This window comes from Gobio gobio (assembly GCF_949357685.1).
Source record: "Gobio gobio genome assembly, chromosome: 23".
Lineage (NCBI taxonomy): Eukaryota > Metazoa > Chordata > Actinopteri > Cypriniformes > Gobionidae > Gobio > Gobio gobio.
Window position 1 is genome coordinate 21,800,673 of NC_137119.1, and position 26,729 is coordinate 21,827,401.

The 26,729-nt window shown below is 37.3% G+C and overlaps 1 protein-coding gene across 1 annotated transcript in view; it reads right to left on the minus strand.

Moving 5' to 3' along the window:
• rttn (rotatin) overlaps nucleotides 1-26,729 on the minus strand; it is a 98,050-nt gene that overhangs the window by 39,722 nt on the left and 31,599 nt on the right. The window contains exons 20-31 of the mRNA XM_079805750.1: nucleotides 25,335-25,423; nucleotides 22,899-23,016; nucleotides 21,122-21,218; nucleotides 17,639-17,704; nucleotides 17,278-17,469; nucleotides 15,783-16,022; nucleotides 14,153-14,297; nucleotides 10,739-10,911; nucleotides 5,248-5,467; nucleotides 4,252-4,380; nucleotides 3,763-3,873; nucleotides 2,640-2,798 (exon numbers count right to left, since the gene is read on the minus strand). Coding sequence (XP_079661876.1) covers nucleotides 2,640-2,798; nucleotides 3,763-3,873; nucleotides 4,252-4,380; nucleotides 5,248-5,467; nucleotides 10,739-10,911; nucleotides 14,153-14,297; nucleotides 15,783-16,022; nucleotides 17,278-17,469; nucleotides 17,639-17,704; nucleotides 21,122-21,218; nucleotides 22,899-23,016; nucleotides 25,335-25,423 — 1,739 coding nt within the window. The remainder of the gene's footprint in view (nucleotides 1-2,639; nucleotides 2,799-3,762; nucleotides 3,874-4,251; nucleotides 4,381-5,247; nucleotides 5,468-10,738; nucleotides 10,912-14,152; nucleotides 14,298-15,782; nucleotides 16,023-17,277; nucleotides 17,470-17,638; nucleotides 17,705-21,121; nucleotides 21,219-22,898; nucleotides 23,017-25,334; nucleotides 25,424-26,729) is intronic.

A 26,729-nucleotide genomic window follows, 5' to 3' on the forward strand; every position in this document is an offset into this window, starting at 1 on the left:
TGCCAGATTCTGGAAGATGAATTCTTCAAACAGTGGTACTAGAGGATGTGGTGCTGGTCCTTCAAGAGTCACTCTCAACCTATCTGTCCATAAAGCCTATAAAAAAACCTTCTTCATGTATTTTACAACACTTCAGCTTGTGATTCTTATCTAGTGGGGGTCATTTTTTAGGATTCTTTACCTAACTGAAGTCTCTGAGATCCTGACACCTTGCACTTCTGGAGACTCCAGGTAGGTTGCAGCTTTGGAAAATGGTGGCGCTGGAGACTAAAGGGTTCCTGATGGTTTCACCCTTAATTCTTCACCTTAATTCTTAATTCTTTTGCAGTTAACAGGTGTCTTTTCTTCACCACCTGTTTTTGTCTGACCCTGCTGACCCAACGAGCATTTCACTGTCCAATGGTCATGCCTTGACTGCAATGTCTAGTATTGCATTAGTATTGCATTCTTCTCATGGGCATTTAATACTTTTTGACTTTTCAGTCTGAGTTAAATCTCTTTTTTGGCTCAATTTATCTGTAAAAGAAAACATGCCTAATAATTCTGCACACCTGAATATAAGGTGATTTTCATTTCTAGCCTTCATGAACAATTATATATCACTTATACATTATTAAATACTAAATCAATAGTAGTTATTAGGATTACTGTGGTTTGGAATTGGTCAAATGTGCCTGGAAAAAAAATATGATCAGAAAATCAACGTGCCTAATAATTCTGCACTCCCTGTACTAACACAAAGCGTTAATGAAACATGGAAGCTGCTCCTAATGAACAGAATGAACATTATACCTGCATGCAAATCTGTTCATGCAAACACACAAAGTACAAGCTATGCAATTTATTGGTACTTTTTGGTAATTTCATGACTTACTAATTGACAACTTAACTACATGTTGTACATTTGTAATTTATTTTGCTCTGTATGTATATAGTGAAGTGGCATACAGTGCGTGCCTCTCCATGCAATTAAAGAGTGCACACCGCAAGCACAGTATATCGTCTCACAGGACAGGAAAGTTCATTTTCCTGAGGTGAGAGACTTTTTATTTATAAAATAACGTTAGAATAATGACACTGACGTATAGCCTGACAATATCGCTTATGACAAGATATTGTATCAGCAGGACAACACGTTTTTTTCATGCACTTTCACTGCGTCTGACAAAAGAGTCAACAACTTTCACGCATGTCTTTCAAAAATCAGAATTCTGAAGAAAAAAAAAATTATTTGACTGCATACTCCACAACCCACTCAAAATGTTTTTGTGACCCACAAGTTGAGAAAAACTGTCCTAAACCATTAAATGACTGTAAAAAAAAAAAAAATCACGATTTGAACAATTTTTCAGTTCAAATAATACATAAAGTTGACAAAAAAAAGGGTTTTATAAAATTTTGAACTTAAAATTTCAGCCTTGCATGCCAGTGTAAGCTGTGTAAAAAGATGGGTCAATCTTCGCATTGGTCTGAACAAAAACAGCAGATGCTTTGAATGAAAATGCAGATTCACTCTTTGACAGATGGCCCTTATGGAGTAGTAAAAATATAGCGGTTACCCCTGTTAACAAAGCAAAGTTGCTCTTATAAACACTACTTTTTTAGGCATTATATGGATAAGAAAATGCCATCAAAACTTTCCTCACTGAAATGCAACGAGTTCGCAGGTATGACATAAACACCATAAAGTAAACATTGTCTACATCCGGGTATTAAGAGTCTGGCACTTCTTTCATGTCTCTCATATCACAACACAGATGTGCTCTCTCTCTCATTTAATTTCAATGCACCTGAATAAAAATATAAAAAGTAGCAATCCAACTGCGTTACAACTTCTTTATCAAGGATAACACAAAGTTGCATTGACTTATTTCCATTGTGTTTAGAGAGTCATCTTGCTTCTCAGTTATCGAGTATCGACTGTATTTACTGTAAAATGAAACCAGAGGACTTCTGTATCAATACTAGACCTACATTAATATTGTTGAAGTGATCGTCTTGTGAATGCTTTGTACACAGTAAAAAATCTTACCTGTTTGTTTATCATCTTACAATCCATTAAAGCGGTTTCTTCTCAAATCATTATTTCATGTCCCTGTCATTATTAAATGGTGAAAAGCAGTGATGCGACAGTACGTTATCCCTTAAATGTCCGTCTTGTTTGAACTTATTCGTTCATCTAGGCTCAAAGCTGCCTGCTAAGAAATGTTTTTTCTTTGCGGAAGCTTTGCATTTAATGAGCTAATGAAATATTTCAACTCAAATCAATATTTCATGTCTACTTATTCACTTATGTGGCAAGAAGCGGTGTAATAAGCGAAACAAAGTACATCCATTTGGTTGTTATAGCAAATTAAACCCTGACGCAAAGGGGAAAAACAACTGGCTAGATTTGCATTACTAATTTCATTGTATGTGACCTAGGGCGGGTTTATCTGGAATAAATTGTAACACAAAGAAAAATTAGCCTGTCAGTTTTGAACTGGTGATTTCAGCCAGCACACATTTTTTTTAGTCCAATATGCATCAGACGGCCAGTGAAGAGAGAGCGTGCTGGTCCCTAGACTCTCATTCTTAGGCAGTCTGGGTAAACACTAATTTTTTTGTGTTGTGCTCCAGCTGAAGCTGGATGGACTCACCTCTCGGCGCACCATACTGCACTCCTGTCTCTCTAGCAGGATGTTGAGTACCGTGGCCCACAGGCCCCCTGAAATGTTCTGGCAACTCGCTGACAGCGCCACACACCCTCTCTCCAGCGAACTCAGAGCCGCACCCACAGCCAGGCTGGCACAGCGGACCTAGAGCCAGACACATACACACACACACACTCGTGCTAAGACCCCGCACATGTGCTTGGCAGCTCTAACTGCCATGGGCTCTTTGGCATGTAGCACTGGCACAAATTTGTGTTTGTCATGCCCATTATTTTCAGTGCTCAGCATCTGCTGAGCTGAGGGAGGCCTGGACACGCACAGGTACTTGGGAAAATGATCCAAAATAGAAGACCAAGGCACACAAATTGCTAAATAAGGTTTTCATCAAAATTACTGACACATACATTTAATAATTTTACATTAACTAAGACCTATGATTGCATTCAGCACCAATGTACTGTGAATGTATGTAACAACACAACACAGTTTAAGAAAAACTTTTTTCCCCTTTAAAAAAAAAAAAAAAAGCCAAAATCATTTTAAGTTTTATAAATGTATAAGGTAAAATAAATAAGGTTCTCTAACAGGCAGTGTTGTTTATTGAATTTAATTGAAATAATGCTGTCATAAAATAGAATATAAAATAGAAATAGAAATGTTGCCTTGGCAACAAACTGAAATAAAATAAAGTTTAAGTTATGGTACTAAAATTACTAAAACTGAAATAAAAAAATAAATTAAAGCTAAATAGAAATATTAAACATAACAAAAGCACATACAATTACTTAAACTAAAATGAAAATATAAAACTAAAAGCTTATTCAAAATGTTAATAAATAAAAAATAATACAAAAACAACAGTTAACTTCACCATTAGTTCATTTTAAATAAACAAAATATTAAAAAAGAATAATCAAAGTAGTCTCTCAATTAACATGTATACAGGAAAACTGCATTCCTAATGATTATAAAACAATGACCTAATAATTTGTTCATAACGGTTTTAAAGTAACTTAGCATGTCAAAACACAGAGATGTAAACTTCCAAAAAGTATTTTATGTCATGTCTTATGTCCCAATGTTTATTCTACACATGAAGATCTCTCACCTCAGGGTCTCGGTCCACCCACAGGGGAATTAACCAGGCCAAGCCAAGCTGGGCAGCACTCTGCTCATCAGAACTTTGCTCACGCCCCAAAGACCACAAGGATATCCATTCCTTAAATGACACACAATCAATAAATATAGAGTGTAAAACAGCTGTATTAATGTAACTAATACTTAGTATCAAAGGGATAGTTTACCCAAATTAAAATTCTGTCATCATTTACTCACTGTCATGTTCTGATGAAAAAAGCGTGTTCATCAAAAGAAAGAAAGTAAGACAGGTTTGGATTGGAACAGCATGAGGGTGAGTAAATGATGACAGAATTTTCATTTTTGAGTGAACTATCCCTTTAAACAGGTTTCTAGTGAAAAAAACAATATAATCGGCCAATATCATGTTTACTAAATTGATTAGAAGAAGTGTTAGCACCCCCTAGTGTCCGTTTCAAAGCCTACTAATGTCATTGTCAATTGCAATGGCATTTCTGACCTCGTTTTTGGTTTCCTTCATCATCTCATGTGACAGGTGAAGCAGGCAGATAACTGCATTTTTTGTCACTCCTTTTCCCATGAAGGACATTGAGTTTCCTCCCAAATCTACGTAGAATGAAGAGATGACCTGGGAAGAGCAGTCAAATAGGAACACGATCATAATTAGCTGTCAGAGAGATGAATAGGGGTCATTTGTGTTTCATTGACATACTTTCATTTACAATTTTTTTTAACCAAATTACCTATTTGTCAAGGTATATTTAAGTAGGAAAAATAAATAGATACATTTCTTTCTTCAGATAAACAGAAACGTAAATGTAAAAAAAAAACCTCAATCACTGAGTCCATATAATGAAAGCGAATGGGTGCCGCTTGGTTGACGCATGAAAAAACACACAGCGATTGTGATGGTCATCCAAACGATCCCAGTGGATAAATCAATGTCTTATGAAGATTAAAATTTTGCTTCCGGTCTACCATCATATGAGAGTTCATGAGTGGGACGTTGTGACACAACGTAAGTGCGTTGAGAAGCTTGTGCGAGAGGTTGTGGTCTTCTGCTTCCACATTACTTCTTGCATAACTTCACAATGCACTTATATTTATGAACTTGTGAATGCACCTAGGACAGTTAGCAAGAAGAGTTGGTTTATAGTTCAAAAAAGTTTCAAATAGAAGAGAGAAAGTCATATGCCTCAGTGACGGAATGAGTGTGAGTAAATTATGAATTTTCATTTTTGGGTGAACTATCTCTAAATTAAGATGAAGTTTAATTGGATTATAGAGCAATATTGATGCAAAAAAAATTATACAGCTGAGACTTGGCTGGTTGATATGAAGTCATTCATGCTGTTTGGGAACATCTTGGACAATGCGTGTGAGCGTGCGTTGAATGTGTTCTGTCTGGATGAGAGCAACAGGAAGCGTGTATATAATCTGTGCAAAATATATTCTAGTGTGTGACCGAGGCACTTGAGAACGTGTGTATGCATACTTCCAGGAGGCCACTGAGGTATTTGAGGCAGAGAGTGTTTGGCTCCATGCTGGGTGCGTGTGTGCTCCAGCCAGGCAGGGCAGTCACATGGGCCATGGTCCTGAGTGTGCGCTCAAGAGAGGGAAGGCCGTAGAAGCACGGAGCGTCGGACAAACGCAGGCACTGTAGCAGGCGCAGAGACAGCTCAGAGGCAAACGGTCCAGACAGAACACCACACACCCTTATAACAGATGAAAAATGCAAAGTGAGGAAATGCGAAGTAATCGTAATACAACCCTAAATTAAGAAAAGATGGGACATTTTGTAAAATGCAATAAAATCAAGAATCTGTAATTTGCTAATTCTTTTTCAACTTTAACTGACAAAAGTATATAGAAAATATTTCCAATGTTTTCACTGAACAACTTAAATTGTATTTTTGTAAATATAAACAAATTTTGATTGTGATGGCTGCTACACACTCCCGGTGCGTTGTCGCTTGATTCTGTTGCGTTGTAGTTTGATCCTGGTGTGTTGTGGCTTGATTCTGTTGTGTTGTGGCTTGTTCCTGTTGCGTTGTGGCTTGTTTCCGTCGTGTTGTGGCTTGTTTCTGTTGTGGTTTGATTCCATTGTGTTGTGGCTTGATTCCATTGTGTTGTGGCTTGATTCTGTTGTTTTGTGGCACGTTTCCATTGCGTTGTGGCATGTTTCCGTTGCGTTGTGGCTTGATTCCATTGCTTTGTGGCTTGATTCCATTGTGTAGTGGCTTGTTTCCATTGCGTTGTGGTTTGATCCTGGTGCGTTGTGGCTTGATTCCATTGTGTTGTGGCTTGATTCCATTGTGTTGTGGCTCGTTTCTGTTGTATTGTGGCTCGATTCCGTTGCGTTGTAGCTTGATTCCATTGTGTTGTGGCTTGTTTCCATTGCGTTGTGGCTAGTTTCCATTGCATTGTGGCTTGATTCCGTTGCGTTGTGGCTGATTTGTGTTGTGGTTTGATTCCGTTGTGTTGTGGCTTGATTCCGTTGTGTTGTGGCTTGATTCCATGGTGTTGTGGCTTGATTTCATTGTGTTGTGGCTTGTTTCCATTGCTTTGTGTCTTGTTTCTGTTGCGTTGTGGCTTGTTTCCGTTGCGTTGTGGCTTGATGGGTTGTGGCTTGTTTCCGTTGTGTTGTGACTTGATTCCATTGTGTTGTGGCTTGTTACGTTCTGTTGTGGCTTGTTTCCGTTGTGTTGTGGCTTGATTCTGTTGCGTTGTGGCTTGATTCCATTGTGTTGTGGCTTGTTTCTGTTGTGGCTTGATTCCGTTGTGTTGTGGCTTGATTCCGTTGTGTTGTGTCTTGATTCCGTTGTGTTGTGGCTTCTTTTCGTTGTGTTGTGGCTTGTTTTCATTGTGGCTTGATTCCATTGTGTTGTGGCTTGATTCCATTGCTTTGTGGCTTGTTTCTGTTGTGTTGTGGCTTGATTCTGTTGTGTTGTGGCTTGATTCCGTTGTGTTGTGGCTTGTTTTCATTGTGGCTTGATTCCATTGTGTTGTGGCTTGTTTCCATTGCTTTGTGGCTTGATTCCGTGGTGTTGTGGCTTGATTCCATTGTGTTGTGGCTTGATTCCTTTGCGTTGCGGCTTGATTCCATTGTGTTGTGGCTTGTTACGTTCTGTTGTGGCTTGTTTCCGTTGTGTTGTGGCTTGATTCTGTTGCGTTGTGGCTTGATTCCGTTGTGTTGTGTCTTGATTCCGTTGTGTTGTGGCTTGATTCCGTTGTGTTGTGTCTTGATTCCGTTGTGTTGTGGCTTCTTTTCATTGTGGCTTGATTCCATTGTGTTGTGGCTTGATTCCATTGCTGTGTGGCTTGTTTCTGTTGTGTTGTGGCTTGATTCTGTTGTGTTGTGGCTTGATTCCGTTGTGTTGTGGCTTGTTTTCATTGTGGCTTGATTCCATTGTGTTGTGGCTTGTTTCCATTCCTTTGTGGCTTGATTATGTGGTGTTGTGGCTTGATTCCATTGTGTTGTGGCTTGATTCCTTTGCGTTGCGGCTTGATTCCATTGTGTTGTGGCTTGTTACGTTCTGTTGTGACTTGTTTCCGTTGTGTTGTGGCTTGATTCTGTTGCGTTGTGGCTTGATTCCATTGTGTTGTGGCTTGTTTCTGTTGTGGCTTGATTCCGTTGTGTTGTGGCTTGTTTCTGTTGTGGCTTGATTCCGTTGTGTTGTGGCTTGATTCCGTTGTGTTGTGTCTTGATTCCGTTGTGTTGTGGCTTCTTTTCGTTGTGTTGTGGCTTGTTTTCATTGTGGCTTGATTCCATTGTGTTGTGGCTTGATTCCATTGCTTTGTGGCTTGTTTCTGTTGTGTTGTGGCTTGATTCTGTTGTGTTGTGGATTGATTCCGTTGTGTTGTGGCTTGTTTTCATTGTGGCTTGATTCCATTGTGTTGTGGCTTGTTTCCATTGCTTTGTGGCTTGATTCCTTTGCGTTGCGGCTTGATTCCATTGTGTTGTGGCTTGATTCCGTTGTGTAGTGGCTTGTTTCCATTGCGTTGTGGTTTGATCCTGGTGCATTGTGGCTTGATTCCATTGTGTTGTGGCTTGATTTTGGTTTATAAAAAATTATTTGCACCCAAAAAAAAAAAAAAAAAACACATTCACAGGTTTCTTGTGAAGAGTTACAAACTAAAAAGATCATAACAAGAAGGACCATAACAAGCACCCTGAACAAACGATATCTGTTAGAATACTGCTCATAAACTGAAAATGCATGCAGGGAAATGTCTTTGTAGATCAGATTTGCATTACAGGGCCTTGATACATCAACAACTAACAGTAGGAGTTTCCAATTTACAGATCCTTAAGGAGTTTTTAGAAGAGTTATTCCATAAATAACAAAATTAAATCAAAAGCGTCATTAGATTTGTATTTCCCCCCCAGATGGCAGGTAGAAGCAGAAGTCTCTTAATGAGGATAGTAAAACATTTTATGCATGTACAGAAGAGAGAAAAGGAAGAGTGTTTTTGGAATAACAAATCTGCCTTGTCTGTCTAAATGGTTTCAATGAGTGTGTTTTGGGGAGTAAACAGATGTGACAGAGTGTTTTCGCACCCTCACTAACCACAGGTGCATGCTAAACTCAATAGCTGCTACGGCTCTTGAATACATTTGAAAATTTAATTAAAATGCACAGCGGTCTGCAAACCAATCATCTTGATTTGAAAAAAAGACCAGGATCAAAAAGTGATATCATGATTTAACTTTACAAAAAACGTTTTTAGAAACTTCTTGGGGCCGTGGCTTAGGGGTTAGCGCACATGTTCTGGGCACATTGAGCTGTGGTGTGCAAGTGGGGGATTGATCCAAAGTGACAGTAAATAATTTTCTATAACAAATAAATGCTGTTTCTTTTACTTTCAATTCATAATGGATTAGTGAAAAAAGCATCTTGGATAAGCCTGTCATTATTATTGATTAATCGCCTGATTGTGGTCATTTGATCAAATTGCAATTATTTGCGATAACCGCAAAAATGATTCAGTTTAAATATCAATCACATTTTGCCAAAGAACATAAAAAATACTGCTGTAAAGTACATAGATAGTAAATTGTAAATGTATTGTTAAGAGGAAAAACTCGTTTTCGAGCAGACCTCAGGAAAAACACTCTTCACATAGCCTACATACAGTACATACATAAAAACATACTTCACATAGCCTACATACATACATACATACTTAACAAAACAAAGACAAAAGCTCTCCATCACACCAAAACCACCCTTAACTTCCCCAATTCAACCATTAGATATTAGACAATAAACAGTTAAGGTCATTCATATGGACAATGCATATATAAAAAAGAAAAATTAATACATCAAGCATGAGGAAAACAGTTGCAGCTTGTATGCAAATAATTAAAAAGAGACATCTTAAACTGGTGAAAAGAGGAGATAGATCTAAAAGTCCTAGGTAAACCATTCCAATCAGAAGGGGCTTTACATTTAAAGGCTATCATCCAAATTTCTTTAGTTATATTTGGTAAAAAAAGAAAGAAAAGAGGGTCACTGTCTCTTGAGCTATAGGATGATTGATATGGAATCAAGTGTTGTTTCAAATAGGATCAAAGGTCTGTGAGTTTAATCTGACTGCATTATATTATATTATATTATATTAATTATATTAGGTCTGTGAGTTTAATCAGACTGCATTATATTATATTATATTATATTTATTATATTATATTAATTATATTAGGTCTGTGAGTTTAATCAGACTGCATTATATTATATTATATTATATTTATTATATTATATTAATTATATTAGGTCTGTGAGTTTAATCAGACTGCATTAAATTATATATTATATTATATTATATTATATTATATTATATTATATTATATTATATTATATTATATTATATTAATTATATTATATTCATTGCATTACATTCAGGGCTATCAAAATTAACGCGTAAATGCATGGGATTCATTTTTTCAGTTGAATGTATTAAATATATTATATTTAGCTTTTGTAGCTTTAATAAGGATTAATCTATATTTCAATTAAAATGTATGCAGTGAAGACTGAACTTTATTTAGCGTTTGATAACTTTATTCAATTTCTGTATATTTCCTACCTGTTAGATCAATTATTTAAAATATACTGTCTTTATGTTGTTTCTACATTCATTTGGAGATTAACTGTGAAATTATTACAGTATAAATATATTAAAAAAGTTTAATGTTAGGTGCGATTGATTGTGATTCACTACAGAATAATTAGCAATTAATTTGTCAATTTAATCGATTGACAGCACTAATTATATCATATTATACATTTTCATAGCATTAAAGTAAATCATATGGGTTATTTTATTAACATTTGTATTATTATAATATGAAATTCCAAGTAAATTTTTTTTTAAATACATATTTCTGAAAGTGATATGAACAAAACAGAATTCATTCATTAAATAGCAATTTTTTGTATGACAATTAATCAGCACAAAATTCATAATTGTGACAGGCCTAAGTACAGTTTCCACTAAAATATTAAGCAGCACAACAGTTTTTCCAACATCAATAATAATAAGAAATGTTTCTTGAGCTCCAAATCAGCATACTAGAATGATTTCTGAATGTGACACTGAAGACTGATGCTGAAAATTCAGCTTTGCATCACATTTTAAAATTCTTTTAAATTGTAATATTTCACAATATTACATTTTTTTTCTGTATTTTTACTGAGCATATTCATTTTTTTAATGGTAATTATTAAAGCTTAACAGCTAGTAAAGAGAGATACTGAAGAACTTTAATTTATTGTCAGGTGCCACAGTGTGTGTGTGGGGGTATGTTCTATAGATAGAGCTGCCTGATGGTTGACTCCATGTGTTAGAGAATATGAGTGAGTCAGTATGTGTGAGTCTGTCGTTAAATGAGTCAAGTGAGTCATTTTGTGTGTGTGAGAGTGACTCATTCAGTGTCCCTGAGTTTGTGAGCCATGTGTCACCCACTGCTGTGTGTGTGTTACCTGTCTGAAGTGTGTGTCATTCGAAGCAGCAGAGTGTTGAAGAGGCCTGTCAGTTCTCTCTGTAGCCGGTGACTGAGGTGGGCCTGAAGCTTGTCCTCTTCCCCCTGTGACTGGATCTGTGTGTGGGTTTGTGGTTCAGCACTCAGCAACAAGTTCAGCAGGGTGTGTGACTCCTACACACACAAATACACAGCTACTTAACAATGTGATCTGTCAATTACTGCTATCTTATACCTCCTGATTCAGCTGAACACAATTTGATGATCTCATCCTTATCCGCCACAGGAACGACAACTAAAAATAGCAGCTTTATTACAAATGCCTCATTCAGCAACTCTAAAAATCTTAATCCTGCATACAATTTACCTACGAATTCACAAAGCAGCGACAAAAGCAGATTCGGTGTTCTGAATGGTTGTTAGGGAGGTACAAAAGTGTTAAAGGTTTATTTCTATTTATTATTATCGTTCATCTTCGGAACACAAATTCATTTTTTTTTATGAAATCCGAGAGGTTTCTGAGCCATCCATAGGTAGCAGCATCATTGCAACTTTCAAGGGCCAAAAAGGTAGTAAAGACATCGTTAAAATAGTCCACATGGTTCAACCTTAAAGGTGCTGTATGTAGGAATGACAAGTAGTGGTTGAAATGGGTACTGCAGTCCAAATAAAAAAATATAGTTTGTCCCTCCTCAGACTCGACGCTCATGCGGGTTACGAGTTTAAGAACACGGAACAGGAATGAGCGCAATTGACAATGAAAGGCGAGGAGACTCTCAACACACTGTAAGTTGATGAATTGATTTATCCGCTTTTTAATGTGCTTCCGTTCATAGAGATTTTAGATGGATGCTGAGGCTTTTTAGGTCGGGTAGAATCTGCCATCTCTGACCCAGTTTGTTTGCTGGCTTCCATGGCAGCAATTCGTTGTGTTTTCCGCCAACTGTCAACCTGTGGTGACGGACATTCCGACACGGAACACTAGGGGTGTAACGGTACACGTATTCGTATTGAACCGTTTTGGTACAGGCTTTCGGTTCGGTGCACGCGTGTACCGAGTGCATTCTTTAACAGTTAACAGTCAACTTGTTGTAAGCGTGGAACACACTTCAATCAGAGTTCCCACACAAACATATTAAGCATTCAGTCCATTTTATCATGAAATTCAAACGATAAATGCCGTTTTGACGCTCTTTAATGTGACGTGACTGTATAGGCGCTGTATAGAGGCGTCAGTTCAACTTCAAGCGTCAGCGCGCAGCGCGAGTGAACACGATCATCTCTTCCTAAAGAATAAACATAAAATAACATCTCTTAAGGTATGTTGAGGATACATTACAACTTACTGAAATGTATCATATGTCGTGTAATCGCTCAATCTGTGTTTCAATGGTGGAAAGACAATAAAACAGCTTGTAAACAATGTCACTTAGCATCACATTTACCTCAGGAGTCATTCAGTGTCCACAGCTGTTAGTTCACTAGAGTAATGAACTCTTTCGCTAAATATATGCACTATATTAGCCTATATATTCATTATATTCTACTTAACCTGTTAGTGATGTCTTGTTTATTTAATGCATGTTTAAATAAATCTGTCATGAAAATGACAGACACTGTGTATAAATGATTATATTTCAACAACGAATTGGAGAAAAAAAATAATAATTCGATTTAGAAGTTAATGCAAAAACTGCCTTATGTGAAGCTTGAGCTAAAAATAAATAGCAACTGAATTTAGCCTAATAGTTTTGGCTGTTTTAAATCTTTAATAGCAATGTGTAAGTAAGGGCTCCCTATATAGTTTACAGCATTATCTTTAAGAATCTTTTAGTTATAATTTAATTAATTTAAGGACAGACACAATTTTTTCAGTAAACCACTGTGGAATAAAAATATATAAAAATCTATTTGGTAAAACTGCAGTTACGAACTGGTACCGAACCGTGACTTCAAAACCGAGGTACGTACCGAACCGTCAGTTTTGTGTACCGTTACACCCCTACGGAACACACATTTCAAAGTAAAATAACTGGCTGTAGCATAGTTTTTCTGAGGAACGAGTATGTGGACCTAGCATATTTCCTAAATATCTGTAAAACATATGATGGTATTTTTATGCTTTAGTAAAGTGAAAAACTTACATACAGCACCTTTAATGTTATGAAGTAACGAGATACTTTTTGTGTTCAGTCTTCCACGTTTTTGACGTAGTAAATACAGTGCAGCGCTTCCAGGTTTTACGTCAGAATGCCGGCTCACCATTGGCAGACGTGAGCACCATGATGCCTGCATGTGAAGCTGACGCAGGAGCTGGCCAATAATGAGCCGTCGTTGAATGAGATGAGAACCTGGAAGCGCTGCACAGTTAACTACGTCAACAGCATAGTAGACTGACACAGTTGGAGAAAAAAAAGTAGTCACTTCATAACATTAAGGTTAAACCACTGGAGTCACATGGACTATTTTAACAATGTCTTTACTACCTTTCTGGGCCTTGAAAGTTGCAATGACGTTGCTGTCTATGGATGGTTCAGAAACCTAGGTAGTTGCTACGGTGTTCTGTGTGGTTTTTAAGTGGTTGCTAAGACATTATGGCCTGGTTTCACAGACAGAGCTTAGATTAGGGCTTTCAGTTAAACCAGCTCAAACATGCATTTTAGTCTCGAACTAGGCTTAAGCCTTGTCTGTGAAACCGGGCATATGAGTGGTTGCTTTTTAACCCATCCGTAATTCTCTATGATATTCCTCTCCTTGTGTGTGGCCCTTTTTCAATGTTTTTTTTTTAAAGCAATCTCTCCTCTTCAGTAAGCCACACGTTTTGAGCAATCATTCATGTCTAAAGCTATAAATGCAGCATGCCAAAATTGTGCAAAAGAATATTAATAAGCATGTGCTTGTCTTAGCAGGCACCACTAAAAAAAGCACTGTTGTGCCAGTGTTCATTTAGACAGCACAGATGTTTGTGAAACACTCCAGCGACTGTGGATGCTCTCTGCATTTCACCACCTCCCCCACCAGGCATTTCATCAAACCCAGCGTTCTCTGTTGAGCGTCAAGGCAGGTTTGTTTGCATACACATTAATGCGAGGTAAGGCGGGAAAAGACTTTTAGGAAATAAAGGCATTCCTTCCCAGTGTGAGAAACAAAAACAATGACAGCTGACGAACGGCTCTCCGTTACAAGCGTTAATGCAAAATTAATGTATTTGTATTGCTCTGCAGTGTGATTTATTTCAGCTCCTCCTAATAAATACACCACACTGTGTTCATTTGAGGCAGGAGGGCAAGTTAATTTAATTATCAAGGTACAATAAGTCTCTTTATTGTTTTACGAGGGCTCCAAAGTAATCTCAGAGAAATGAAAGCACTTCATAACAGATTCAACACGGCTGTGGTATGTGGCTCAGGAATACCTGTTTTAGGAGTAATTCTAGGAGCCATTTTAGGTCCTGGTGGTCTAATTCAGACTGATTCTGCTTGAAGAAGGTGTTGAGGAATGAGACGATGTCAACCAAGAGCCTCTCATCTTGACGGCAAGCTGGGCGTACCATAAGAAATCTGTTAAGTTAATAAAAAAAGAAGAGTTTATGTTGGCATTCAAAAGTTTGGGGCTGGTAAGATTTTTAAATGTTTTTGAAATAATTATTCTCTAATGCAATTTAAAACAACTTTTCTTTAATACCTTTTAAAATTAAGTTATTCCTGTGATGGCAAAAAAAAAGAGATCCCTCAGAAATGATAATCTAATGATTTTTTTATTATCATCAATGTTATAAACAGTGCTGCTTAAAGGGATAGTTCACCCAAAAATGAAAATTAACCCATGATTTACTTGCTCAGAGGTTTATTAAAAAATGTCCTGGCTCTTCCAAGCTTTATAATGGCAGTGAATGGCAGCCCAAAATTAGAAGCCCAAAAAAGTGCATCCATCCATTATAAAAGTACTCCACACGGCTCCAGGGGGTTATTAAAGGCCTTCTGAAGTGAATTGATGGGTTTGTGAAAGAAAAATATCCATATTTAAAACGTTATAATGTAAAATATCTAGCTTCCGTATTCAACTTACTGAAAAAGCGTAACTGGCGCAACGATGACGTCGGACATATCGTAAAAAACGAAAACTGCAGCGACAGTGGCGTCAGACGTAGCGTAAGGCCGTAAGCGATTTGAACTGCGAGAGGCGTTACCCTTTCTTCGTAAGTTGAATTTGGAAGAGGGTCCGCCGGAAGCTAGATATTTTACTTTATAACGTGTTAAATATGGATATTTTTCTTACAAAAACCCATTGATTTGCTTAAGAAGGCCTTTATTAACGCCCCAGAACCGTGTGGATTACTTTTATTATGGATGGATGCTTTTTTTTTGGTCTTCAAATTTTGGGCTGCCATTCACTGCCATTATAATGCTTGGGAGGAATTTTTTTTTTATATAACACCGATTGTGTTCGTCTGAAAGACGAATGTCATATACACCTAGGATGGCTTGAGGGTGAGGGTGAGCATTTTTGGATGAACTATCCCTTTAATATTTTTGTGAATGTGATTCATTTTCAAAGAATTCTTTGATAAACAGGAAGTTCAAAAGAACAGCATTTATATTAAATGGAACCTTTTGAAACGTTATAAATGCATTTACTGTCACTTTTGATCAATAGAATTCGTCCATAATAAGTATTGAAATTTTGAATGGTAAGTGTACATTTAAACTTTTAAACTTAAACTTACTTAGGTTAGATACCGGTTAGAATAGGTTAAATCGATTTTATGTGTCTTTGCTGAATACATTCCTTAAAAAAAAAAAAATTACTAACCCCAAACTTTTGAATGGTTTCAGTGTCATTTCTAAGCTCTGTTTTTCCAACTTAAAAACATCATTTCGCTTTGTGTCTGAAGGTGTCAGCTCATTCATTGTTTAAGGCTGTATAATGCTGGCGCACTTCATCAAACTCATGCAAAGTCATGCCTGGTGATCGCAAATCACATATGGAGGTATAGGGAAAACAAATCTATAGATCACACACACACACACACACACTGTGTTTACCTCTCTACAGCGTTGTGCCAGCTCAGGGTTTGCAGGATGTTCTTGCTGCTCTGGGCAGTGGATTTGAGTGCAAGGCGGTCGGCGAAAAGGTACAGGTGCATTCTGGTCAAGGCAAAGGTCACGGTGCTATGGGAGCTTGCATCACGGACCCCGTGAATGCAGTCTTGTAACCCGAACCTTATATTGCTTATTCTTAACACCACCACCTGAGATTCGGACAGCACCAGATCACCATGAAACCTGAGGGTGAGGAGGAAGCAGAAAATTGGGTGCTGTGAAAAAAAAGCCATTCTGGATGCAAATATGTTAGATATGAGCCTCTGTTATGATCACCAATGAATAACTAATTTAATAATTACAATTTTGTTAGGTTCCTCACACAAAGTTATCATATGGCTTCAGAAAACTTTGAACAGTGCACAAATAAAATTGAACTTTTATGGCACTTTGTTGTTGTTGTTTTTGGAGTTTGAGACAGATGGTCACTATGTATCAAAAGTAATATAAGATCCATGGGAAAAAAAAATTCCTTCCACAGATAAATAACAGCATAGAGGTTTGGAGTGACCATAAATAATGACAGAATTTTTATTTTTTCATTTATTTCTTTAGGGAGGCCAGACAGGTTTACTGCCAGCAGATCAGCAGATCTGTTCATTTTTAACTTGGTAACAAATCACAGCATCTGTGTATTAAAATGACGTTGAGTCCTGCTGCGAACGGTTCAGCAATAAAAAAAACAATCTATCTTAACTTTTAAGATGATTCAGATTTACTGCCTAAAACTCCAAGTGCTCAATACAATTTGAGTGCTTGAAAAAAAATAAAACACTTTAAAAATGTCAAAAGTGCCCCTATTATGCTATTTTAAAGGGTCCTAATCTTGTTTTGGAGGTTTTCTACGATAAGTTTACATGCATCCAAGGTCCAAAAACACTTTAATTTTCTCATAATATTCATTGAAGCATCACCTCTTTTCTCACAGTTTCTGAAACCGCTCGATCAAGGATTTGGTCTCCCCAAACCCCTCCTTTCCGAGAGTCTCCTCTGCTCTGATTGGTCAGATGACCAAGTCTGTTGCAATTGGTCTGCTACTTACAGCAAGTGTCGGAAACCAACTGGCCAAACAGAAATTTACCTCTAGAGTACTTCATGCACAGTGATTCGAACAGTAACAATGGCGTCGGTTTTACCGTCCAGTCCGAGTCCGCGTCCTTTAGAAGTGCATGCAAAGTGCATTTTCTTTCGTAGCACAGAAAACAGAATATTCTCAACATGTCGACAACACAAACCAAACTTTCAGCTTCAGCTACAACTAGTTTTTTAGGGCAGCCAAATTAGACGTTGTTCGCGGGCAGCCAATGAAGACCAAAGGCTGGCAATAAGGCTGGCGTAACATCCGAAAAAAGCATAATAGGGGCACTTTAAATAAAATGTTCCCTGAAAACGCTCACCACAATGAACTTATACAAACATGCGAGTGAATTCAACTTACTCCGGTACATCACTTCTAAAACCCCTGAGATGCTCTAGCAGTCCATCAATCCCAGAATGCCATACTGTGTTCCAGGTGATTTGCAGTGCTTCCCAGGCAGGTTTCAGACTCAGCAGGTCTGAATATGGAGGGAGAACTGAACAGTAGGGACTCACTGCATGGTGTGAAGGAGCTTGAAACGGAAGATTATACCTGTAAGAAAATATGAGATGTAACACATTTCATATACAATTAATCTGTCAAATAATAGTTAAATCACCATTTAATTTACCCATGACACCTTTGCAAGTCAGGTTATGGGGGAATTAAATGGCCTTTTCTTTTAATGCACAGCTAGAATGTCATAATGGAAGTGATTTACCTCTGTATAATGGCAGCAGGCAGTGAGAAGGAAGACAGGCCTGTGTCTGAGCCAGCTTTGTCAGTCCTGATCAGGGCACAAAGATGATGAAATGTAACGTGAGCCAAAGTAGTGCTGGGCGGTATACTGGTTCATACCGAATACCGGTATTTATATTTGTTATGATATGAATTTTGATGATACCGCAATACCGGTATGTGATGTGTCGCGTTTGGACGTTCAGAACGTGGCGCAGCGCTCACTGTTCGACGTTTCACTGATGCACTGTAGTGAGAGCACAGCTGAGATCGCATCACAGCCTATGGTAAGTTCGAAATCACCCCCTAAAGCCTCATTCACTATTATTCCCTACGTTATCCACTTATTTTGTTCACTTGAAAGAGTGAATGAAAACTACTGAGTGAATTCGGACAGCCGTTGTGTGTACATCGGCTGTACACTCGTTATTGCGGTGCAATGTGAGATTGAATGGGTGCACTCAATAACGTCCACTATGGTTTCGGACACCACTACAGATGGCTGTGCCCTCAAATAATGCCCTATTTAAGGTTATAGGGGCCGATTTCGGATTCAGCCCTTGATTAGAGCGGAGAATTCAAACTACACGCGGCGCGCTGGAGAGAGCGGTTTCTGCGCAGAGCTGAGATTAACTTTCTCCACATGGATCATATTTACAGCGCATATAGACCGGAGCGAGCGCGTTTACGTTTTTTATGGACATATTTCATATACTCTAGTGCTCTAAACATAAACCGGCAGCGTGTATGCGCACACTGTGCTGGAACAAGTCTGAAAAGTCAGCTGAAAAAGATTGCATATTTTGTTGAATGTCTCTGATTCTTTAGTGTTGTTCATGGACTTGCTTCTCTTGTTCAGTGTATTTAGGGTTTAGAGCTCCACCTAGTGGAGAGTTTGAATTCTGCAATTTCCTGTATTTACATGAATCAGGAAGTAGTGAGTGCTCCATGCGGGCAGCGGTAAAGATGGCTCTCTTAAATCGCCAAATATCACTGTAATCTTAAACTTTGCAACAGCATCGCTTTTTCACTCTATACCCAAGACCATTAAACCTGTGGGCAATCAAACTTGTTGTCTTCAGAGTCGTGTGAGGGAAGGGAGTTTATCTGACTGTTAAAACAGAAACTATGTTGAGGACAGTACACACACATTTCATCACGTCTTCTTCAAATTAAATGTAAAGTTTTGCAAAGGACACTGAACTGTCTGATCATGACCGCGATGACACGATGGGTTATTCTGCTACACAGAAGACGATGTAAGTTAATAAATAGACTGACAATTGCCTCTGGCTTGGCGTGCTCAGTTGGGGACACTACATTTTTCAACTAAATATCGAAATAACTCTAATTATTAAACTAAATTAACCATATAAACTAAATTACTGATCTAATTACTGATCTAAAGCCCACACTGCCACTGTATGATAATTGAAATGAACTGATGACATAACCGTTTTCTACAGAATGGCTAGACGGCTGAATAAAATTATGCTGCATTATTTTCCTGTTTAACACTGTAAAGCTGCTTTGAAACAATCTGCATTGTTAAAAGAACGCTATATACATAAAGTTGACTTAACAATTCAAACAAGAATGGGCAAAAATGTAACTGCTTTATTCTTTCTGTGTTGAACTGACGTGTGTCATTTGTTCAGAGACTGTAGTGTTCTTAAATGTATTGCAAATATCCTTTCGACCTTTTAAATGTTCTTCTGCGTTTCTCCCTCGTTTTGTCAGTTTGTTGTTATATAGGGTTAGATTTTTAAAATACTTAAGGTGCCCTCAACTCTCCATGGTCATATTTTAATATGCATGTGTCTGTAATGAGTGTGTTGCATATGTTTTATTGGTTGTTGTCTCCCCACAGCATAATTTTGTTGGGCTTTGCAAACCTGTATTAAATCTAATGTGGAATTTTTCTACAATATTCACTCGCCATGACAGTAAAATGGGGCAATCTAGTCAATCTATTGCAGTATTTCCTCTCTCAATTAGTAGAAAGTGTGGTTAACACCCGGTCATGCATAGGGGGGAAAAAAATACCGTCCTATACCGCGAAACCGATATAATTTTGAAAAATACCGTGATATACATTTTTGGTCATACCGCCCAGCACTAAGCCAAAGCATTCTGGTTTTTACCATATTTCAGATCTGATTTGCTGATTTGGTTGTGTTGAAATGTATGAAAAACTTTTGCAGCTAGACCATATGTGGCCAGTCGACCAGATGTGATGGATTCTAATCAAAACAATGAATGCAAGGAGATCCATCATTATTTATGTTGATTAGCCCTAGAAAACCTACTACGCATTGGAGGTAATTTGTTTGTAATTGGGGGGGGGGTCAAATGTTATTTAAGGCATTCTAATTTCTTTACACTGTTAAAGAGTTGGATTCTCATGCTAAACATGGCCAAAAAAAAAAAAAAAAAAAAAAAAAAAAAAAAGGTATGACGGAATATTTTTGTGCCAAATACATTCCTTCAGGATTCTAACAAGTTTCAGAATTTTTTTTCAGAGTATGGCCCTGTATGATGTCATAAAGAGCAGAATTGCCTGTATGGGCATTTCTCCCGGATGAGCGCGTGCGCACATCAACCAGAGCGAGAGCAGGAGCACGCCCATCAACAAGCTTTGTTCAGGTTACGGAAGCCATCGGCAGGGCTGTCATTTTGTTTTTATACCACTAAGTAGATGCAGTTTGTTTTTCCGGAGCAGCAACGGAGTTCTGCAAGTGTGCTTGTTTGTTCCCCGTCATGAGTTGAAACCGCAGACAGCAAGTGAAACTGCATCAGATGTCTGTGTTTTTATGGCAATCGGAAGTGCATATGTGTGTGTGTGTGTGCGTGTGTGTGTGTGTGTGTGTGTGTGTGTGTGTGTGTGTGTGTGTGTGTGTGTGTGTGTGTGTGTGTGTGTGTGTGTGTGTGTGTGTGTGTGTGTGACTCTTTAGCTCCGCCCACTGCTCAAGCTCGGCTGTTTTTGGAAAGAATCTGTACAGTGTATCAGTCTTTTATAAATATGATAAAACTAAAGACTCAGAGATATGATGGATGCAATACTACTCTATAGGTACTCAAGATTAATATGAGATTGGCTGAAACTGTTAATTTTACCATGGTAAATAAGCAGAGGGTAATAGTAATGGTCCAATTTAAAAGTTCCATGCGACTTCCACTAGGGGCTGAAACGCGACATATTATGCAAATGTCGGCGGTTTACATTACATTTACATCTAATCATTTAGCAGACGCTTTTATCCAAAGCGACTTGCAACTGAAGAATACCACAAGTGGTTCATCTTACAGAGACAATAAGCAGAGCTGGTAATATAAAGTTTGAGACACAGATAGTGGAAAGCTTTTAACTGTTTTTTTTAACTGACAGGGTTTTATGAAACCAGCTGCAGATATATTTTTGATATTGACAAATGGAGTGTGAGACCATACAACAAAGAAAACTTACCAAACGTCCATTCGTGCTATTTGATCAAACAGCAGAATGCACATCAATGCAGCAGCCTCGCTCACATCACCCTGATTCTCCTTTATCAACAGAGAAGCTTAAAAGAAAACATTCAAATGACAAGGGGAGCAATCATTTAAATGTGCAAATGTGTCATAGAACGAATACGCTATAAAAATGGTTAGGTGAGGCATAGCAAACCGATTTTAAAAGTCACCTCCTGAGACTGAGGTGGAATAAAACATGAAAACAAACCTATAACAGGGAAAACAACACACAACTCATCTATTATAGATGTGAAAGAAACAGAACAAAACGGGCTGGAGTAAAAAAAACTATTCACATCGCCATACTCAAGACGATCACAAAAATTCACAAACAGCTTATCGGGGAGCTATTCACTGGAAATATTTCTAAATATCTGGACATGCATAATGTCTAGAGAGTTGTAAGGGTCATGGCAATAGCTCTGCATGTCCAGCAGTAAATAATAGAAATTAAAAAATGCAACTGCAAGCAGCAATTAAGTGGCCAAACACACAAGTGGATCTTATGACGCCAAGTAGATGCATAGATCTGTGCTGTCATGATGTGTAACCAGTTTTCTCATTGGTTGAAAGGCTAAATGATGTGTTTTTTCTTGTAACTATTGACCAGTATGTGGTGCTGACTTCAAACTTTGTACATATCCTAATGTGAACGGTGGGAAATTAAAAATTGCCTTTAACTTTACTTGTTTGGATGCATTGACACAGTTTTGAAAATCAAAAATCTAATTACTCATATTTGTGAATTTTGGTCTGCAGATGGTCTGAGCGAATTATGTGAAAGATTACGGACCTTGAAAATATGGCAATCAAGCCTTCACATATATATGGAGAGAAAAATAAGTTTAACCTATTTTCAAAAACTATATTTAAAAAAATGTTTACCTTTCACCACCATCGTCTGACAAATAAATCATAATCCAAGAAATTTGAGGAAAACTATTTTGTTTCTAAGCTGTAAAATTGTAACAAAGCACATTACCATTCAAAAGTTTGGGGTCAGTATGTTTTTTTTATATTTATTCAGCATGGACACATTACATTTATGAAAAATAAACAAAGTAAATTGATCAAAAAATGACATGCATAACATTACACAAATATTCTTTCAAATAAATACTGTTCTTTTGAACTTTACATTTTTTAAAGAATCCTGAAAGATTTTTTACAAAAATATTAAAGCAGCTGAACTGATTTTAAAAATGTAGATAATAAGAAATGTTTGTTGAGCACCAAATCAGCATATTAGAATGATTTGACACTGAAGACTTAAAGCAATGGCTGCAGAAAATTCAGCTTTGCCATCACAGGAATAAAACACACTTTGATATAAAATATAAAACAGTTATAATAAATTGTTCAAATTTTCACAATATTAACAGTTCTCACTGTATTTTTTTGAATGAAATAAATGGAGCCTTGGTGAGCATAAAATACTTCTTATTTTCAAACTTTTGAACAGTAGTGTACATACTATTGCAATGAACTTTGAACTGTTGGTGGTGCAAGAGGGATTGAGACAAGGACCCCAAAACTGGTACCATGAACACTGAGGGCCTTCCCAATCACTGTGCCAAAGGGGCTGACATAAACTCCAAGAGGATGAAAAAATAATAAGAAAATAACATCACAAAAGGGGCCTACAAAACTTTGTTTTTTGGGACTAATTAACCAACTATCTACGGTATGCTGAATGAAATAAAGTCAGAGGGATGTTTTACAGGCCATACCTCTGAGCAGCTTGATGACAAGAGACGTCTGCTGAGCCAGACTGTGACGCAGGGAGGGGTCTGCAAACACCAGCTTCCTCAGCATGCATATGCTGGGCTCCAACATGCAATCCATGCTCTAGATAACGAATACAAAGCCTGAATACAAAACCTTCTAGTGTCAATAGATCCCACCAGACAAGACATAGTTGAGATGGTCTGAGACTTTAAAGTCTTGGATTATCATCAAAACAACTTTGACACTGTGTTGACCCTAGTGATGGGAGCTTTTGAAATATTGCTTTTTGAATCTTTGAAACCTTTGCATATACAAAGCAGTGATTCAGAGAATGCATCAAGCAGCCAAAGTCATATCCTATCAGTAAACGCAGCTTGGTTACACAATAACGGAAATTTCAATGGTTTGCTGTTAGTGGGGTGACCTCTGTGAATTCATTTTTTACCTGATCTGAGATCAATTTTACAAATTTGTAGATATTTTTAATGACATATTTATAGAATAAAAAGGAGCAGTTACAGTTGACTTATTAGCCTGATTAACCAAGCTCTCCATAAATCAATCAAACAAGCCAGTGTGTTTTCACTGTTATACGGTAGGGGGCGCTATTACACATCTTCTGAAAGAGTACCGAATCTCCTGATTAAAACACAAGCGAAAAAGAAGCGGAAACAAGTGATATCATGGCTGCGTCCAAAACCTGGAAAATGCTGCCTTCGGAGGACACATTACAAGGGAGAAAGGCACGTCCGAATCTAAAATTAGCTTCACTTCCTGTCTCCTGAGATACCTTCATCTGATCGAGTTTTGAAGGCAGCATATATGTATCCTTTGCTGCCTTTGATATCCCACAATCCTGTGCGTTCCATTCTGTGACAGTTGAGCTGGAAAAAAAGATGGCGTCCAAAAGTTGCGTTTGCTGGTCAGTTTGTGTGTAAATGTAAATTTTTTACCAACTTTTTCCACTTCTGATGTCATTTCTAGCGCGAAAATAATACTGTAGTAATTAAATATTTGTTTAGTTCTCACCAAAGCTCTCTCTATTTTGCTGTAAATCTTTAAACTCTTACACTGCCTAAGAAGTCTGTCCGAAATCAGTTTCGTGAGGTGTCTTCATGCATAAACACTGCCTTAAAGTCATTGTCTGAAGGCAGCGAAGCAACGAGTCAGCTGCCTAGGTTTTCGGACGCAGCCAATATGTAAAATAATGCAGTCATCAACAATAAACAGCATATAAATTAAAACTGCTTTATCATACCAAATGAAATGTCGACCCAGGATGAGGTCTAGGACTGTGCAAGCTTAGAGGTGTTGATGGAGTCTACTCCATCTATGCTTTGATCATTGTTCTGAATCCGATCCAGACGTAGTCTTTGACAAAAACATGATTTTTTTCAGCTTGTTTTTTTATGAAACTTACCCTCATTCAAGTGTTGATAAAAAAAATAAATAATAATAATTAATAATAATAAATATATATATATATATATATATATATATATATATATATATATATATATATATATATATATATATATATATATATATATATATATATATATATATAATTATTTTTTAAACAGAGGATCAGTTCTGTCTTTTGATATATTGCATATTCAGATATTCATACAACAACATTTTCCGGGCCATGAAACTTTTGTGAAAATGTTCAAAATTGCTGGCGGTGGCTGGCAACTTTTTTCAAAAACGCTCTTAAATGCATTTGATAGATAATGGACTTTCAATAAAACATTTGTAATTGGTTTGTAAAAGGTGTTTTTATGCATGTTAGGGTTGAGTTTTTGTTGCATACGTCATGGTAACCAGCAAGCATCACCTGCGTGTGGAATTTTAAGAGCTTTTAAACAGTGAATTACTTTGCGAAGCGAGTGGTTCTATTGATTCAAAGATTTGAAATGATTTGTTTCTCCCATCACTAGCTAACCCTAAGGAAAACTACACATTTGCGATAAAGTGCTGCACTGCTTTAGATTCATAATTCAACACGATTGAGTCTAGAAGTGTTTACACGATCACAACCGCAGTCATAACATTCACAGTAAAACTACAACACAAAAAGTTAGACAGCCTCAAAGCCAAGGCAAGTAGTCAAAACAAACAGCCAAAGAAGTGTTGTAATTGACGTAACAGCACTAACTAGGCATGGCAAATGGAGGCGACATATCGGATTCTGCTCGTGGCATAATTGCCAGACATTTCTGTGCATAATTCTCACTAATTAGTCATATTAGCAGGCTGGAATACTTGACAAAGCTGGCAGCTTTCAGCCTAGGGATGTACAGATCATGCAATAGATGCGAATTAAGACTGACTCACTCTAGACTGACACCATTAACTCAAGCATCATGCCCAGGCACCAGTTTCCTGAATTCATTCATGATAAAAGGCTCACTGACAAAAGAGAATGTAAGGTTTACCGCCACATTGTTGTTGACACACTCCGTGATGAAAGATATGATCTTGTCTGATAAGCCCAAGGTCTTCAGCACCACATGCATTGATGAATCTATAAAGAACATAATGAAATATAAATCAAGACTGGCTTTGTTTCTAGCACATGTTGAAAAATGTTATTTGCCTTGTCAATTTATGTTTCAAAGATCAAAAACAAGCGTAGAAACACTTGCATTTGGTTTTTGAGGTGTTTCGAGAGAAATGGACCTCACTCAGGATAGACAACATGTTTAATTTGATGTAAACGACATTATAGTTCACTCATTAGGTTGTAATGTCTAAATGAATGTAGAAGATAAAAGATTGTAAAACAAATCTATTCCTCACAGTCCAATTTTCATTTGCGACAAGTTAAATATGGTGTCTTCCCAGCCTAAAGTTAATACGAATGGATGGATACACCAGTGTTATTTTAGTATAACTTTAGTATAACTATAATATTCTAGTTTTTGTTAATATTTTGAATTAGATTTAATTTCTTGTATTTTGTTAAGTGTAAGTAATTTGATAGTTTTCTCATCTTTATTAGTTTTTTTTAAAGTCTATATAGTTTTTATTAAAGCTGCACTATGTAACTTTTCCGTCCGCTAGAGGTCGCCTATTCAAAACAAAGGCATTGTTTGATGATGCCAAGTTTGAGTGCAGAATCTTGGGACATGTGGTCTTCACCTCACATCCGGTGGAAAAGAATCAGAATAGGACTCGGGCAGAAATCATGTTCATGAAGCAGAGCAGGGCCGAATGTTGTGGGAGCTGAGCAAGGCCACAGGAGCGATTGTTAATAAGAAGAGCGCAACAGAGCGGGACCTTTATTATGGCATAGTCGCCGGCGGGACTTTTATTATGCCACAGTCTCCGACGCCATTTCTGCTTTTCCAGTCATGAGCATGAGGTAACGCAGCTCTGTTTATCATATTAGATACATCTGTGTGGGTTTCTTTCTCGCAAAACCTTAAAGTATGCCTCCTGAACACTTTCCATTTACGGCGGGCGGCTCACTGTATCATTGCGTGATACTTTTGTATCATTTTTGTAAAGTTTTAGCCTCGTCGCAATTCACTGCCATTATAGGAAGCAGCGCGTGCAGGACGTTTTTGTTTTATTTCTCATTTTGAGATCCGAAAAAGATAGGATGACATAGGGCATTAGAACAACAGCAGGGAGAGTAAAATATGACTATTTTCATTTCAGGGTGAACCATCCCTTTAAGTGTTTAAGTATTTATGTTTCAGTTTATTTAGTTTGTTATTTTAGCACTTCAATATAAATTAAATTAAAATAAGAAATATTGTCTAGGCAACTAGCTTTAGTTAAAACTAACTAGTTTTATTATATTTTATTTTATTTCCGAGTAATGT